Raw genomic sequence first — 16393 nt, forward strand, 5'->3', positions numbered from 1 at the left:
AAAGTTGGGCAAAGTTCAAATCCTTAAAAGACGTACAGATGAAGTCTTTCTACAGGTCACCCCAACAGATCAAAATAAAATGGGTAGGAAAAGGTCAGGAAAGTCAGGATCTGGCGCCAGCAAGCCATCTGCGGCTCCTGGAGCAAGAATCAATAAGATGGAGCAGTACGAGGATACCCTTGAGCCGGGAAGTGTTGACGACTGTATGTCAATTTCAAGCGGTCCCTTAATGTGAAGACCTCGACTAACAGCCGTTATAGTCATGTTCAAGCGTGATCAAATCAGTTTTAATCCTCAGGATGAGTCCGATGATGAAGATATCAATGCCGACGTCGGTGAAGAAGTTTTGAGTCTCGAATCTGCTCGTCGTCGAGCTCGTCAAGATGAGTATGAAGAGGAAGAGGAGGACTATTCCGAAGAAGAAGCCCCTATCAAGAAGCGTAAGGAAAAGTCCAAGGATGATTTGTCAACGAAGGGTCGATATGGCAAGCCTATTGTCTCGTCCGATGAAGAAGAGGAAGAAGAATCAGGATCCTCCGAAACCGAAGACGAAAACTGGGGTAGACAGTACTATGCGAGGCCAAGTAACAGACGAGAGAAAGAAAAAGAGGGCGCTTATGTTGATGAGAAGAAGGAAGAAGAAAGAGAGATGGAAGAAAGAGAGGTGAAAAGGTTGCAGAAAAAGCAAAGGGAGGCACTTGGCGGTGAAGACTTTGGTTTCGATGATCTTGATGAGGTTGCGTAAGTTTCGACGACCCTATTTGTTGTAATCGTAATTGATGTTAGGTTAGGGCCGTGGAACCTGTAAAAGGAGTTGAAATTGAAGAGACACCAACCGTTATCGCACCGCCAAGTTCAGCCGACCCTGCTACTCTTCTCCGTCATCTTCAAGCGCATGAACCTCTCAAACTCGCCCTCACAAGAGATTTCCCTCTTGTTGTGCAAAAGCTTCAGAAAACGTCTCGAGGTATCAAAAGGATGGAATCTGAAAACCCGGAAGACGGACAGTTACATAAGGGTTTGGGATGGTTACACTATCGTGCGTCCATTAGGTTACAAAAGTGGAAACTATGCTAACAGGATGTCAGAAACCCTTTTGACGTACGCTGCCACACTTTCGTTTTACATCCACATCAACTCTCTTCCTCCTTCTTCTCGACCCGACATCCCTATCATCCCCCGTCTTCTCGAGCTCAAACAAGGTCTCACTTCTCTGGAGGACCTCGATTTTGACGCTGCCTCTGTCTCAGACAATCCGCTTACTCTCTATAACCCTCTTCTCGACTGGGCCGAAGGCGAGGATGAAGAGCTCAAGGAGGGAAAGGCCGAGCTCATCAAGAGGATGCAAGCTGTGAATGACGAGGATTGGGAGGATGATGCGGATGACCTTTGGCAGAAGGAAGGTCTTGAGGAGAATGAGCTGGAAGATTTGTTAAAGGATGCGGACAAGGGTGAGGGTGACGTTCAGATGTTGGCCACAAAATCTCAAAAGAAAAAGAAAGAGAAGAAATCCAAGAAAGAAAAGAAGGCCAAGAAGGCTGAGGATGATGACCTGGGAGGCTTTGACGGGTTGGACGGATTTGATGATCTCGATGATCTAGAGGGTCTCCTCGAAGATGACAAACCCAAGAAGAAATCCAAGAAGATTAAGAAGATCAAGGATTCTGAATCTTCTTCCTCCACAGCTATTTTTGCTCCTCTTGCCGAACCTGAATTTTTCACCTCGAAATATAAATCCAAGAAACCCATCTCTGACGAGTCCGATCCTCTTGGTGACCCCACAGGGCTTACCGATGCTGATGCTTCCGACAAGTCTGCACGTAAGCGTTCTTTGGCATTCCACACTTCCAAGATCAACGCTACTCTTGCAAGGCGCGCAGAAGGTAGAGCGAACAGGATGGGCGGTGATGAAGACGTGCCGTATAGGGATAGGAGAAAGGCGAGAGATGATGCCCTCAAGCGGAATAGCGTCCGTTCAGAAGGTGAAGATCTGGAAGAGGTGCGGCCGGAGAAGGAGAAGAAGAAGAGGGTCAGGGATGAGATTGAGGATGACGGGGAAGGGGCCGCCGAAGATGACGAAGCAGACGGTTATTATGAGTTAGTTAAAAGAAGGAGAAAGGACGAGAAGCGGGCCAAGGAAGCTGAGCATGAGGCTATTGAAAAACAATTGCTGTATGTCTTCTTCGCGCAAGGAAATTTATCTTCTTACTGATCTTCATTGAAGTGCTGAGCGAGCCGCCTACGATGACGGAACTGCCGATGGACCTCGAACCATTACACGCGCTATTGAGAAGAACCGTGGTCTCACCCCACGACGATCCAAGACCGGCCGAAACCCTCGAGTCAAGAAGAGACAAGCATATGATAAAGCGCAGAAGAAGGTCGCCAGTCAACGTAGTGTCTACAAGGGTGGTCAGGCGGCATACGGTGGGGAGTACAAGGGTGAGAAGACTGGTATCTCCAAGGTCATCAAGAGTAGGAAGTTCTAGATGGGAGAGTGGTGTTTGGGTCTTTTGCGCATTTGTTTGTTTATGCATTGGATGTGCTACAGTAATATACTAATGATTACAGCAAGATTTCCTGTCTACTTTTTGCGATTTGAAGGTGGCGGTCTTCGCTTTTTGAACATGCTTCCACCACTAGCCGGTTCAGGCGCAGAGGGGGCAGAAACGTCTGGCTTGACATCCTGTTCTTCTTTCATTGCTTCACTGGTAACAGCAGTAGCTTCAACTAAAACTGCTTCCTCTAGCTTCTTCATATCAGGTTTAACATCCTCCGCCGCCTCTGATTCCTCCCTTTTTCCTTCATCTGCCTGAGACCCTTCCACCTTTACCCAACCACCTCCCGGTATAAAGACCTTGTCGTTTCCCTTCGTCTTCGGCTTCAGCTCAATCTTCCCGGTCCAACCTTCTTTCTGCAATCCAGGTCCGTCTTTCGGTTGTACTTGTTGCCAAGCTTGCTTTGAAGGTTCCTGCTTGATGACTCCTTCTTTTTCTTTCATATTCTTGTCTTTGAAAAGCGTTTCCTCCTTCTTTTTAACTTTCAACCCTTTAAGTGACGAAGAATCCCAATCATCGTCATAGGGATCATGTACCGGCTTCTTCCCCTTATGTTCAAATTTCCATCCTTCACCTTCTTCGTCTTCCTCCCCCCTGTTCCTTTTCGCGCCCGTCATACTCACCGAAGCCTCGGTAAGGGGTGGAGGTACTACAACTTCTTCCCACTGTCCAGGCTCGCCTGCCCGTCCTTTGATTTCCTGTTCAATCTCATACGCAGACTTTTCGGTATCAGGGTCGACAAAACCAAGTTGAGCGGCGGTGGAGTAGTCGGAAAACTTGTCTTTAGGTCTAGAGTCGCGGGCTTTGGCGGTGGAAGAGGAGGGAGCTGGGGAGGCGGAGGAAGAGGCAAGGGAGGATGGGCGTACCACGCCGCGGGCTGTATCGTGGGCGTATGCTGCTGCTGCCGCCTGTCATATCTATAAGCATCACGGAGAGACTGAAGTGGCATATATCACTTACTGCATCTATGCGAGCCATCTCGGCAGCTTCCTGGGCCTTTTCCTTTTTCGCCTTCTCTCCTCCTCTATAAAGATCTCGGATGAATCTCTCTTTGTTGCCGATATGCTTAAGACCTGTTTCATGTTGCCTTCGAGACTACAAAAAAATAATCAGCTTGTGCACTAATAACGGGAGTGATAGTAAGCCACTTCATTGACCTACGGGGGCGTCATCTCTAATCCAGATGTTGCAATACTTGCACCAGTACTGCTTCTTTGATACCCAATATCTGACCAAGAAGGATTGTGTAAACTTCCTTCTTCCTCGACACCACGTAGTATTCACTTACTCTGTCATTTTGTCTGTTCAGTAATTGCTCCTCAAGGACATACAATTATGGACTGAGTACTTATAAAGAAATGAATCACCGCTTGCCTCACTGCCCATTATTGATCTTTGAAAGAGAAGACGCATTACGTAACAGACCTCCACCTCAATATGACGAGAGGTTTCTGTCAGCGAAGACAACCAACGAACGAAGTTGATGTGGATGAAGCACCTTTAGACAACGTCAGGTAAAGGCAAGAAAAGCTCACAATGGTAAGCACGAGACTTATGCGGGTATATGATGGGGCCGCTAATTTCTTAATGCTCTTTGTAGCACGGAATCAAGCGAAGTCGACTTACACCTCAAGCTGCTGAGGCAAAACGTCTGAAAGAGCAGAGCAAGATTGAAACGTATCTCGCACTCGAGAAGGACGTCCTTACCAGAGTATGGTCCTTGGGAGCCAGACTATGTCAGAGCTAATTGGCGGCTTAGAAATCTGCAAAGGAGTACTCTGAAGAAGCATTGGGGAAAACTACACAACTGCTTGATTTGAACCCCGAATTCTACACTATTTGGAATTATCGCCGAGACATCTTATTATCCCTTTTCCCTGCTTTGTAGGTTTTCGTAACTGTTTGAAGAAAATGGCTCACATGGATTTGTAGGACTGCGGAGGAAGTAGTCGGGCGTTTGACAACGGATTTACGATTGACGACCGCCTATCTTCTCGTTCACCCAAAGGTCTACTGGATATGGAACCATCGTAAATGGTGCTTAGAAACCGTACCGTCAGGACCTGGAAAATCTCATGAATGGAAAGCAAAGTTTTGGGATGGAGAGTTGAAATTGGTGGAGAAGATGCTGGACGCTGATCCCCGAAACTGTATGTACCTGTACACCATTCGCAATGGATGTCAAGCTGAATCAAATGGGCAGTCCACGCCTGGGGGTATAGGCGATACGTTTTATCTTCGATGCCGGTACAGCGGCCATTAACAGAGGAACTAAATTACACTCAGTCCAAAATTGAGTCCAACTTCTCCAACTTTTCAGCATGGCATTACAGAACCAAGACGCTAGCGGCTATTTGGGAAGAAAATAACTCGAGCCCGGAGGACATCAAGAAAGCAAAGGACAAGGAGTTTGAACTTGTCACACAAGCTCTGTGGACCGATCCGGGCGATCAAAGCGGCTGGCTGTATCACTCTTGGCTCATTGGGCAAAGTATGTTAATAGACTGTATCAGTGGCATACGAACTGACGCTTCCACAGAGCCACCAATTGACGTTCTTCAACGTGAATTGAAGAATATTCAGGAGCTTTACGACATGGAGCCCGACTCAAAATGTGCGTTATTACCTGGCAGCAACTGTCTGACAGACCGCATTGACTCGGATCCTAGGGTGTATCAATGCTCTTGCGCAGTATACTCTTCTTCTTGCTAAGCAACCATCCATTGCCCCTGAAGAAGCATATAAGCTTCGCAAAGACGCAAAGGAATTGTACGAGATACTTATAGAGGTTGATGTCGATCGGAAAGAAAGGTATAGGGATATGGGTGAGTTTGCTTGGTTCAAGAAAAGATATGAGCCTGACCTTTTCCAAAAGCTGCTTCGTGTACTTGAGAGGGAGTACATATGTATACCATTTACTGCTGTATGTTAAGGACACAAGGAGAGGAAAAGCTACATTCTAAACTTTGTTTGATGACTGCAGACAAAGCTTTGAAGAGCGGTATGTGGTCGATTTCATTTTCATCACGCAGCAAGAAGACTCGGTCGCGAATGGACTCGACGGCTTGCTTCACCCTTGTCAGCAACGGACTTATGTATGCGCATATGTACCGGGAAAGCTCAGTTCACTCCATTGCGGAACAGGACATAGAGGCAAGGCTAGGCTTGTCCCAATCCTATTATGCTTTCACAAATTCTGTTAGCCTGATCGAACAGGTTCAAAAAGCATTGGACTTATTGTGAAGGAGCGGAAAGACTATCCCGATCATGGCGCCTTCTTTCGAGTTTGAAGTTCTGACGCTTTTAATTATGTCTTTCATGTCCATGTTACTTGCTCGGTCAAGCGACAACACTTCCTGTTGTGCGCCGGCTTATCCCGTATTGTTATGACTAGCCGTTGTACGTAACCCGGCCGTATCGGAATGAATGGGCCAAGTCACGTGACCAGACTACCGAGTCGAAATGGTGGATAGCCGAGGACTCACCACACTCGTTGTCCTCTATTTATCCCTGATTTCCTCTTTCCACTCTTTCTTCTTCATCTAAAATCACAAAAATGTCCAGACTCGCCCCTAGACTCGCCACAGCTGCCTGCGCTGTCCGACAGCCCGCTGCCACTCGTGCTATTGCTGCCGCGTTTGCCGCTCCGTTGACCAAACAGATTAGGGGGTACCGATCCCAACCTATGAGGGATGTCATGACCGGCGAGATCATCCAGTTGCCCGACATCGACGTGAGCAACATCGCATGTATGGCCTCCGACTATTCGAACTGACAACCGGATGAATGTAGCCCTCAACTGTAAAGGTCGACTTGACGACCCACGCCAAATCACGTCTCCCCAACTCTAAACTCGTTTTCGGCCACACCTTCACCGACCACATGCTCACCATTCCTTGGTCTAGCAGGAGTGGATGGGGAACCCCTCATATCAAGCCTTGTCAGTATTATGCTCTGTTGCAAACCGTCAGGTATCAACTGACGTGGATCCATTTTGGCTGTTTTTTTTTTTCGCGTGCGTTAGACGGTCCACTGGAGCTCGACCCTTCATCGACCGTTTTCCATTACGCATTCACATTGTTCGAGGGTATGAAGGCCTACAGGCAGGAGGACGGTACTATTAGATTGTTCAGGCCCGACATGAACATGGCGAGGATGAACAGGGTACGTTATCGCTTTTGCTACGTGAGTCTGCGCAGTTACTGACGGGGTATTGCATGCAGAGTGCCGCTCGTATTGCTCTCCCCCATTTCGATAGCAAGGCTCTCATCGAACTTATCAAGAAGCTCGTTATCCTCGACTCTGAATGGATCCCCAAGGAGAAGGGTTACTCATTGTACATCCGACCTACATTGATCGGTACCCAAAACGCTCTCGGTGTCGGACCTTCCAGTGATGCTTTATTGTTTGTCATCTGCTCTCCCGTAAGTTGATTTTACAATTGCGCATGGAGGGAATCATGCTGAAGTAGATGCAGGTGGGCCCTTACTACGCCTCTGGATTCAAGCCCGTCCAACTTTTGGCTACGACCAAGTTTGTCCGTGCCGCTCCCGGTGGTACAGGTGGTTACAAGCTCGGTGCCAAGTAAGCGTTATCCAAACGTTTCGCGATTCTCAAATTTGACCCAAAAAAAAATCACAGCTACGCCCCCGGTGTCGTCCCTCAAGCTGAGGCAGCGAAAGAAGGCTACAGTCAAAACCTTTGGTTGCTTGGTCCCGAGCACGCTTTGACGGAGGTCGGTACTATGAACTTGTTCGTTGCTCTCAAGAAAGCCGATGGCTGTAAGTCACTCATCATCATTTTCATGCTATGGAACCGAAACCAAAATACTGAAAATGAACATTTTTAGCCGTTGAGCTCGTTACCCCTCCTTTGGACGACGTCGTCCTCCCCGGTGTCACGCGAGACTCGTAAGCACATTTTCTCATCATTCGCCTAGCAACCCCAGGAACCCCGAAACCCTAACCAAAAGTGTGATCCTCTTAGCGCTCTCCAACTCGCACGAGAACACGCTTCCGGCAAGACGCCTATCCCCGGCCTTCCCGAAAAACTTGTTGTCTCTGAGCGAAAGCTCGTGATGGCGGACCTCGTCGAGGCCGAGAAGAATGGTACATTGGTCGAGGTCTTTGGTACCGGTACGGCCGCCATCGTCTCTGCCGTTGACAAGATTGGTTATGAGGGGCGTGATATTATCATCCCCACCGGCCCTGAGGGTTTGGGTAACATCGCCAAGGGTATCTTGGACAGGATCACGGCTATCCAGACCGGTGAGATTGAGCATCCCTGGAGTGTGATTGCGAACGACGTGTCAAGCTCCAATTTCTAGACGTTTTCTTTTCGTTTTTTATATATAGGAAAACTGGAGTAAGGTGGGGTATTATTTGACTTTTTGGGACATATACTTGTGCTAGGCTACGAGAGTTGGTTGTAGAGAAATATGCATTGGTATATCCATTTAGAAAATGTCTAATATAAATTCTAACCCTATACAATCCCGAGAAAAAAAAAAGAATTAAAAAGGGAAACAGAGGAGACCTATGCAATCTTGGCACCTTGCACCCACATACCCTTGCGGTTTCGCTCATCTCCGTTGGACCACCACCTTTCAAGTGCGTCAAACCACCATTCGTCCGTATCGGTGTCGACTTGACTGTCTGCAAGGTCAAATAGATCGAGTGGACCTGTGCCAGTAGGATTCTCTTCACTTGCAAGTTCAACTAAGGAACAAAACCACCATTCGTCAGCGCCCTGCTTCGTGGTTTGAAAAGTGAAAACAAAAAAGAAAAAGTGTATGAACTCACTCAACTGCACATCAAACTCCATCCCAACTTCCAACGCACCGCCCAAGCCCATACCGGCCTTACCACCCCTCGTCGCCGCCCAAACTGCCTCTTTCCAATCCACCCTCAAATTTCTCCCTCCACCCTCTTCCTCCTTCTTCACCGTCCCAAACGAACACCCCAGAGATTCGCATCGATCACCTTCACGCATACGCGAGATGATCACCGCCTGGCGCATGGCGGTATGGATAGAAGGCGAGTAGCCGCCTGCGATATCTGTGCCGAGGCCGAGGGAGAGGGAAGCGTCGAGAGCTTCTCGGAGAGGGAATTGGCGTTCAGAGAGGTATTGGTTGGATAGCGGGCAGTGGGCGATGGTGACGCCGCGTTCTTTGATGAGCGGGATGAGTTTGTCGTCGAGGTATGTGACGTGCGCTTGGAGAGTCTGTGGGCCGAGGAGACCAAACTGGAGAAAAAAAAAAGAAAAAAAAAAGAAAAAAAAAAGAAAAAAAAGAAAAAAAGGTGGTTATCTTTTGCTAGACTGGCTGGTGTGAGGTGCGTAAAGACAAACGAACCTTGTCAAAGACCTTTTCATCATCCAAACCTTTTGTCTTCAAGGACATATCAATCTGGTCCCTGCCTTCACACATGTGACTCTGCAGCCTTACGTTCCTGTCTTGAGCGACTTTGGCGAGACCTTGCAAGAGTTCGTCAGAGCAGACAGGGACGAAGCGGGGAGTGATGATGGGCTGAACCAGACGCCTGTGAGAAGGGAACTGGGAGAGATAAGACTCCATAGAGTCAAGGAATGAGTTGAGGGATGAGAGCGAGGCAGCGGGAGACGCCTCGCCGTACGACGGGCGCTGATGATATTCGTTAGAACATATTCCAGCCAGAAGGCCGCGTACACGCACCGGTGATTCGTCCATGGAGAGTTTACCGATAAAAGCTCTGATCCCAGCCTCCTGGGCCTTTCTGGCCAGGATCAAGCTGGTTTCGTGTATCAGCGATACATCTTTTGCTAGACGCTTACAGTCACTCACTTGGCCTGGACGCCGATCGTGCCGAAAAAGACGACACAGCCGGTTCCATTCTCCCGCAGTCGCTGCACCAGCCTGCCATACAGCCGCTCGGCCAGCTGCTCGTCTGCATCGACACGCTCCTCGGCTCTATAGGCATACCGCTCGAGCCACTCGAGAAGCGGCAGATCCAGACCTGTGCCGGCGTAGAGATACTGGGCGGCGTGGAGGTGGAGGTCGGCGTACGTGGGAAGGAAGAAGGAGTGCCTGCCGAGTGCGGTGGGTGGCGGGGCGGAGGCGAGGAGTGCCTGGGAGGCGGGGTCTGAAACGGGGGCGATGTGCGCGATGGCGCCCTGGGCAGAGACGGCTGGACGGGGTCAGCGTGGTCCGGGATCAGAAAGGCGCTAGTTACCGAGCAGATGGTTCCTCCTGACTCGGAGACCTGCGGGCGTGGGCGTGTCGACGAATGTTCCGGTGTAGAGGGATGTCATGGCGGGCGGGGGGTCGGTCAAAGGAGGGCCCCGGTATATAAGGGGAAAGATAAGGCAGATACACAGTTTCTAATCACGCCGATATCATCGGGTCGGAGCACCGCTTGGAAAGTGCAGACGTCACGACTCGTCCCAGTCTGCTGCCCGTCGGAGAAGCCAAAATACAACTGGGCCATTTCCCACCACATCGCGGGCAAGATATGTACATGGCCAGTGGAGACGGAGCACTGCGAGCAAGTGGAAGATCAAGGGCTGGAAACGAAGCCCCATATAGCCACCCCACATCTTGCAAGGCCTTTGTCTTGACTTCTTGCGCGGCGAAGAAGTGAGCATGAGAAACAAGGGGTTGATCTCAAGGGACTGTGCATGATGATCAATCGACATACTTTACGGCCTCGTCCCATCAGCACAGTCTGGCAAGCTGATGACTTGAGGCTGTTTTTCCTTTTTCCTTTTACAAAAATCAATCACGACTCGCGACGGGATAATGCCAAGCCGCGAAAGACACATTTACTGCGGGTGACAGGGTAGGAAATGACCGGTGATGACGTATTGCACTTCTCCCTCAGCGTTCAATTCGGCTTTGGTGGAGCTGCTGTGAATGCAGAAAGATGCAGTGGGAGTACCTTACTGCGAGGTTAGTGGCCACTGATTGGATATCCTTATGCAAGTATATAAACCCTTCTGCCTGTTTTAAATCTCTCTATCCCAACCCACCCTTTATCAACCAAGAACAAGTAACAATGGGTCTCTTCCACCACCACGACGAGTAAGCCATCCCTCCCATCAACCCGTCTCCACATGGATCACCAGCTGACTCCACTCTCCCATCAGACCTCCCAAGCACCAAGGCCACAATGGCCCTCCTCCTCCCCAGCAGAACTTTGGCGGTCCCCAAGGTGGGCCCCCTCCCCAGCAAAACTTTAACGGACCTCATGGTGGTCCCCCTCCTCCCCCCCAGAACTTTGGCGGGCCTCATGGCGGCGGTCCTCAGGGTGGTCCTCAGCAAGGTTTCGGAGGTCCTCAGGGTGGTCCTCAGCAAGGTTTTGGCGGGCCCCAGGGTGGTCCTCAGCAAGGCTTTGGTGGGCCTCAGGGTGGGCCCCATGGTGGACCCCAAGGTGGATATGGCGGCCCCCAGCAGCAGGGCGGTTTTGGAGGTCCTGGGAGGTACTAGATTGACGGGTTGTGCTATAATGCAAAATATGGCGAGATCAAGAGGGTGTAAAGTTGTAACGATATGAATGGAACTGGATAACTGGCGGCATTTTGAAATACATGGGTTTCATTGATAACAACACTTTTATTAACTGATTGAGAAAACATGATTATAGGTTATAAAGACGGTTGTAATCGCTCTACCCCTGTTTTGGCCACACACTCTTGCACCAATAACCGCATCTACTCCCCATCAGCTCCCCATCTCATGAGTCGAAGATGATAAACGTACATCTATAACACCTGTTTCTATAGCTTTGACGCTCAGAAGCGGTTCGTGCTTCTCTGGGCACTCGGCGTCTTCCTTTTGTGAAGGTCGGAGTGTATCTGCAGCAAGCGCTGGGACCCAAGGCCCTGTTTCCTGTGGATTTGTGAAAAGAAGAAAAAGAGAAAAAGAAAAAAAAAAAAAGGTCAGAAGACGAGACGAGGTAAATGCCCAGGAGGACGGGCTTACCTCTGTGGAATTGGAGGACGGCGCCAAATCGTCATTGGTCTCGATAATAACCGCAAAAGTACACTCCTCTATTCTAAAATCAGCATCAAAGTCGCGGAGGGGGGGGGGGGAGGAGGGGGATGCAATAAAGCGTACTCACCATTATTATCCAACAACTGGCCGTCTAATGAAGAGAGCTTGATAAGGAACCCGCGAAGCATGAGACCCAGCTCATCAGCATTAGGTGCGCCCGTCAACCTAGTCCAATCAGCCAGTCAGCCAGTCAGTCAGTCAGCCAGCCAGCCAGTCAACACCCCTCTCTGGACACTCTCCCTCCACATCCCAGAAAAAAAGAGAAACTCACCCTACATCTTTTCTCCCATCCAACCCCGACAAGTACCCGATATCAAAAATCATCCTCTCCACCGGTAACCCAGTCAACACACTCTTGATCACCACCGTCATCCTCTTCAATCTACCCTCATGAATCTCCTTGCCTACACTGGCAATCACCTGCGAGATGTACGATCGTACAGTCGGGTGACGCGATTGGTATACAGGAACGCCATGGGCACGGCGGCGGGTGAACGTCGTAGGAGGGTAAATCTGGCGGATACAGAGGATTGTGTGGAGGGATATTTCCACTTTGGAGCACGAGCGGAAATGTTCTTGGCGTTAGCACGAGAAAAAAAAAAAGAGGTTTAGTGCATCGCGTTTCCAAGGAGACATACAGAAGGACGCTATAGCATCTGCAATTTCTAGAATACATTTCAAAGTCTCAAGTCAGTCCTGGTTTTGAAAAGTCTGATGTCTACAGGATAAAAAGGCCGAAACGCACCCTTATAGCTGAGACCTGGTTGGGCCATCGTTATCCCTTATCTGTTGAATTTCCTCTCTTTCTCTCTTTTGTTTTATAAGCGCTTAGCGGCGGTGATTAGTTCTGTAAAACATCAACCAGGGGATTCGCTGGAAGTGGATGTACGTAGAGATGGATTTCAGGAGAGAGAAATAATCAGCAGCACCCAAAACCCAAATTGAGGGCGAAAATTTGAGTAACCCAATCGTCTAGCACGTGACTTTCGGGCAAGCAGCACCATCGTGTTGAGTCGAGTTATTTTGGGCACCGTGCTTGTTTTGAAAATCTCCCAGTCTAGCTAAATCATTGGAAAGAGTAAGGATCAACAGTAGAGAAAACAGCCATTGTAAGGTATTCATGTATGGTTACTTTACACCTCCTTGACCAACCCAAGGTGAACACAAGTTGAGCAGTAAAAAAAGCTATCGGATTTGACCGACAGCCACGCTTTTTGGGATTCCCAAATTCAGCCTGTTCGCGCATAATGGATGGATTTACCGGTTAAAACAGGGGCTAAGCGCGTTATCAATCGGGAGAAACCGGAGATGGTACCGGTGGAGGTTATCAATGATTTCGAACGATCAGGTCGTTATTTCGAACTTTTGACTGAAATGTCGAACAATTCCCCATACTTTGCCTATTCCCCCACAGATCGTCAATGTATTTCGAGTCGTAAACAACAGAATGGTCAACAATCTACAAACATAAACGCCATCGTCCCGGTCGTACCACCGACTCCACCGAGTATAACCGTAGCCCCTGCTCACGAACCTCCGTTCCCGCCCAGGTCACAAGTCGCACCCTTGGCTCTTCCCAGCTATTAATACCAGCCCAGAATGCTTCGTACCCCCTTTACCCTTTCATCTAGGTCTACAGATAGCGTATTCAAAATCCGCCAGTCCTTATCAATAGTCCTTTCACACGCTTCCACGAAGATTATTTCCCGAGGATATATAACCATCCCGACTACTTCGACTGTTGCTTCTCACAGACCAACAATACAACGATTCAAGATGACTATTGCTGTTCCTGCCCGCACTCTTTCTTCTTCTCAACCACTTAAGCGGTCAAGTAAGTTTTATTTATATCCTGCTTGCCCTACACAGCACATATACTAACAGCATCTCAAGCCTCTCCTCTCCCCGCCATCACTCCCGCGCAAAACCTCCTCCGTCTCAAAGCCCACCTCCAAAATTTACCTACTCCCTTGCTCAAGCATGTACACCTCTCCAAGATTCGGAGGGAAGATCCCAACTTGTTCTTCTCGGTCATGCGTGACGAGTTGACTGAGCTGTAAGTGTCGTGTGACCAGTACAGCACACAACTTTTACGCTTTCAAAAGTGATCGATGACTGATCAACATCGTTTCACAGCGCGCCCATCGTGTATACTCCTACCGTTGGTGAGGCTTGTCAAAAATATTCTCAAATATACTCTGGACCTGAAGGTCTTTACCTTAACATCGAGGATAAGGTGTGTTTTCCTCCCCGTGTTATATGCTTGGAATCAACTGATTTCTTCCCCAACCACAGGATCGAATCCCCGAGATTCTCCACCAATACGCTTCCAAGCTTGTCGCCCCGCCTCAGATTCTCGTGGTTACCGATGGTTCTCGTATCTTGGGTCTCGGAGATCTCGGTATCGGAGGAATGGGTATCAGCGTTGGCAAATTGAACTTGTACGTTGCTGGTGGTGGCGTCAACCCTCATGGTTGCTTGCCTGTGGTCCTTGAGTGAGTTGTTCTCTTTTCATGATCAATTTAAAGCCAAAAAAGCTGACAGATATGTAAGCATGGGAACCAACAATGAGGCTGTCCGAAATGACCCTCTTTACATTGGTCTTAAACAGCCCCGAGTTGGCCTCGAGGAGGCTACTGAGTTCATGGACGCTTTCATGGCTGCCGCATCCGAGGCTTTCCCCAAGGCTGTCATTCAACATGAAGACTTTTACTCTGAGGCTGCTTTTGACTTCTTGGCGAGGTATAAGGAGAAGTACAGGATGTTCAACGATGATATTGAGGGGCAAGTTGATGTCTTTTTTCGTTGTTGTTGTTTATACATGAGCTAACGATAACGTATAGTACTGGATCCGTCATCCTTGCTGGTTTCCTTGCCGCTGCTAAACACGCCAGCGAAGCTTCCGGTAAGCCTTTAAGGGATCATAAGGTTGTCTTCCTTGGTGGTGGTTCAGCTGCCGTTGGGTGAGTCACGTCGGGAATTTGTGATCTTCAAAGAGCTAACACATAACTCAGTGTGGCCAAGGAGATGATGAACTTTTTCATGATGCAAGGGTTGACTGAGGATGAGGCCAGGGAGAGGTTCTGGCTCATTGACACCAAGGTAAGCGAATCGCTATGCTGCCCGAAACCATACTGACATCCGACAGGGTCTCATCACCTCTACTCGCGCCGATGTCGTCTCTGGCAAGGTCGCCTCCCACAAAAAGTTCTTTATCCGAAACGACACTGAAGGCAAAGAGTACCCCTCTCTCGAATCTGTTATCGAGTACGTTCAGCCCACCGCCCTTGTCGGTCTCTCCACCACTTTTGGCGCTTTCTCCGAGTCTGCCGTCAGGCGCATGGCCGAGTTGAACCAGTCGCCCATCATCTTCCCCCTTTCTAACCCTACCAGCAAGTGCGAGTTGGCCTTTTCCGATGCCCTTGAATGGACCGACGGTCGTGTACTCTTTGCTTCGGGATCTCCCTACGCCCCTCAACAATTCAAAGGCACTTTCCGAGAGCCAGGTCAAGGAAACAATTTCCTCGTGTTCCCTGGTATTGGCTTTGGTGCCCTCCAGGCTGGTTGCAAGCGTATTACCACTGGCATGATCACCGCTTCTGCCATTGCTCTTTCCGAGGCTCTCACACCGGAGGAGAAGCAGAAAGGCTTGTTATACCCTAGGTTGGAAAGGATCAGGGCGGTCAGTGCTAGGGTTGCTGCCGGTGTTGTCAAGCAGGCTCAGGAAGATGGTGTAGACACAAATGAAAAGCTGAGAGGTCTCGGTAAGTCTCGTGTCTTTTTTGTCAGACAGCTCACTGGCTAATGCAACGAATCTAGATATCGAGACTCTTACCGAAGAAATGAACAAGGCTCAGTGGTGGCCTTGAGTAAAAGTTTCATGGACATTTCGTTGTGTAATAGGCATTTTGATTGTGAATTAAAAATACTAAGACGATACACGTATGAGTATCCTTTTTAGGTCAATGGGGTGATTGTTGATAAGATAAGAAGCTATGCATGACGTTCATATACCTCGATCCCTGAAGCCCTATATCATCCATCATTTGCCTAACTGTTCTTAACGGTAAAATATGTTGTGAGATGTCTATGGATGCATAAAGAGAAGAAAAGAACCTTGATAGAAGAATCTCGTAGAAGATATAAAGCAGCCACGCCACAAATGGCCTCCTCTCCCATTGCTCACTCATCCAACAAAAAAAAAGAAAAGGTTTAATCACGGTCGTCCTCTATAAGCGCCCCATTCCCGTCCCCTCCAACACTGCCAGCGCGGTTCGTTTCGTCAACTCGTCGTCTTTTGGATGCTCGAGGAGGGGTCCAGCCGATGAGAGGTTCGTAGCGAATATACTTAGCAGATAATGCCTCGAAGACCGCCTCGTACTCTACATGAGTCTTTCGGCTCTTCTTCAGTAGATCCAACGAAACCTCGGCATGGGAATCAATGACCAAAAGAAGCCCCAAGGGCTCCAGTTGTTCAGGGTTGTAGAGCAAGTTGGCTCCACTACCTCCTCGCTTTAGACCCATGGGTCACTGAAACTTGATCCAAAGTTTGGTCTATAATGTAATGTACGACCAAAAAGAAATCACATGTAAGACATGTATGCACTCATCCATGCTTTCTTTCATCAAGCTTTTAAACTTGATGAAATTCTCTTTAATGGTGCCAGGAACTAAATTGCACTCCTGAGACTGGTGTTCGACTGTCAAGGCAATGTAATACTCACTAACATTCTCGGCTAGCAACCTAGAAATCTTTCCTTTCATGACGCGATCACCATTGAATATGGAACCCACGTAGGCCGCCAGC

The 16393-nt window shown here is 48.9% G+C and overlaps 8 protein-coding genes across 8 annotated transcripts; 5 read left to right on the forward strand and 3 right to left on the reverse strand.

Annotated features, from left to right (window-relative positions):
* The first annotated feature begins 63 nt into the window (after positions 1 to 63).
* Positions 64 to 2517, forward strand: CNN00950 (conserved hypothetical protein). The gene is made up of 5 exons (XM_568530.1): positions 64 to 203; positions 261 to 741; positions 792 to 1039; positions 1089 to 2172; positions 2225 to 2517. The coding sequence occupies exons 1-5, from the start codon at positions 80 to 82 to the stop codon at positions 2487 to 2489; spliced, it is 2202 nt and encodes a 733-aa protein (XP_568530.1). The 5' UTR covers positions 64 to 79; the 3' UTR covers positions 2490 to 2517.
* CNN00960 (hypothetical protein) lies at positions 2512 to 3971 on the reverse strand. Its single transcript, XM_024658382.1, has 4 exons — positions 3847 to 3971; positions 3720 to 3786; positions 3519 to 3653; positions 2512 to 3466 (listed from the first exon to the last, which is right to left on the reverse strand). Exons 1-4 carry the CDS (start codon positions 3852 to 3854, stop codon positions 2585 to 2587), a joined length of 1092 nt encoding a protein of 363 aa, XP_024514038.1. The 5' UTR covers positions 3855 to 3971; the 3' UTR covers positions 2512 to 2584.
* A 41-nt stretch (positions 3972 to 4012) lies between these two features.
* Positions 4013 to 5979, forward strand: CNN00970 (RAB-protein geranylgeranyltransferase, putative). The gene is made up of 8 exons (XM_568534.2): positions 4013 to 4097; positions 4159 to 4269; positions 4318 to 4442; positions 4491 to 4708; positions 4762 to 5049; positions 5098 to 5172; positions 5228 to 5383; positions 5434 to 5979. Exons 1-8 carry the CDS (start codon positions 4095 to 4097, stop codon positions 5448 to 5450), a joined length of 993 nt encoding a protein of 330 aa, XP_568534.1. The 5' UTR covers positions 4013 to 4094; the 3' UTR covers positions 5451 to 5979.
* A 103-nt stretch (positions 5980 to 6082) lies between these two features.
* CNN00980 (hypothetical protein) lies at positions 6083 to 8017 on the forward strand. The gene is made up of 8 exons (XM_568736.1): positions 6083 to 6291; positions 6351 to 6498; positions 6583 to 6722; positions 6782 to 6982; positions 7036 to 7142; positions 7200 to 7339; positions 7408 to 7468; positions 7545 to 8017. Exons 1-8 carry the CDS (start codon positions 6115 to 6117, stop codon positions 7882 to 7884), a joined length of 1314 nt encoding a protein of 437 aa, XP_568736.1. The 5' UTR covers positions 6083 to 6114; the 3' UTR covers positions 7885 to 8017.
* CNN00990 (hydrolase, putative) lies at positions 8009 to 9900 on the reverse strand. The gene is made up of 6 exons (XM_568536.2): positions 9767 to 9900; positions 9379 to 9721; positions 9250 to 9325; positions 8911 to 9198; positions 8360 to 8801; positions 8009 to 8275 (listed from the first exon to the last, which is right to left on the reverse strand). The coding sequence occupies exons 1-6, from the start codon at positions 9843 to 9845 to the stop codon at positions 8094 to 8096; spliced, it is 1410 nt and encodes a 469-aa protein (XP_568536.1). The 5' UTR covers positions 9846 to 9900; the 3' UTR covers positions 8009 to 8093.
* On the forward strand, positions 9674 to 11104 carry CNN01000 (hypothetical protein). The gene is made up of 2 exons (XM_568539.2): positions 9674 to 10614; positions 10680 to 11104. Exons 1-2 carry the CDS (start codon positions 10457 to 10459, stop codon positions 11017 to 11019), a joined length of 498 nt encoding a protein of 165 aa, XP_568539.1. The 5' UTR covers positions 9674 to 10456; the 3' UTR covers positions 11020 to 11104.
* Positions 11105 to 11135: 31 nt separating this feature from the next.
* Positions 11136 to 12468, reverse strand: CNN01005 (hypothetical protein). Its single transcript, XM_024658886.1, has 7 exons — positions 12332 to 12468; positions 12225 to 12251; positions 11858 to 12137; positions 11654 to 11751; positions 11515 to 11582; positions 11293 to 11421; positions 11136 to 11243 (listed from the first exon to the last, which is right to left on the reverse strand). The coding sequence occupies exons 1-7, from the start codon at positions 12357 to 12359 to the stop codon at positions 11178 to 11180; spliced, it is 696 nt and encodes a 231-aa protein (XP_024514700.1). The 5' UTR covers positions 12360 to 12468; the 3' UTR covers positions 11136 to 11177.
* Positions 12469 to 12966: 498 nt separating this feature from the next.
* On the forward strand, positions 12967 to 16188 carry CNN01010 (malate dehydrogenase (oxaloacetate-decarboxylating), putative). The gene is made up of 9 exons (XM_568541.2): positions 12967 to 13420; positions 13480 to 13642; positions 13723 to 13822; positions 13882 to 14081; positions 14140 to 14370; positions 14430 to 14549; positions 14601 to 14688; positions 14735 to 15350; positions 15406 to 16188. The coding sequence occupies exons 1-9, from the start codon at positions 13186 to 13188 to the stop codon at positions 15453 to 15455; spliced, it is 1803 nt and encodes a 600-aa protein (XP_568541.1). The 5' UTR covers positions 12967 to 13185; the 3' UTR covers positions 15456 to 16188.
* The last annotated feature ends 205 nt before the right edge of the window (positions 16189 to 16393 follow it).

This window comes from Cryptococcus neoformans, assembly GCF_000091045.1.
Source record: "Cryptococcus neoformans var. neoformans JEC21 chromosome 14 sequence".
In the NCBI taxonomy this organism is placed as follows: domain Eukaryota; kingdom Fungi; phylum Basidiomycota; class Tremellomycetes; order Tremellales; family Cryptococcaceae; genus Cryptococcus; species Cryptococcus deneoformans.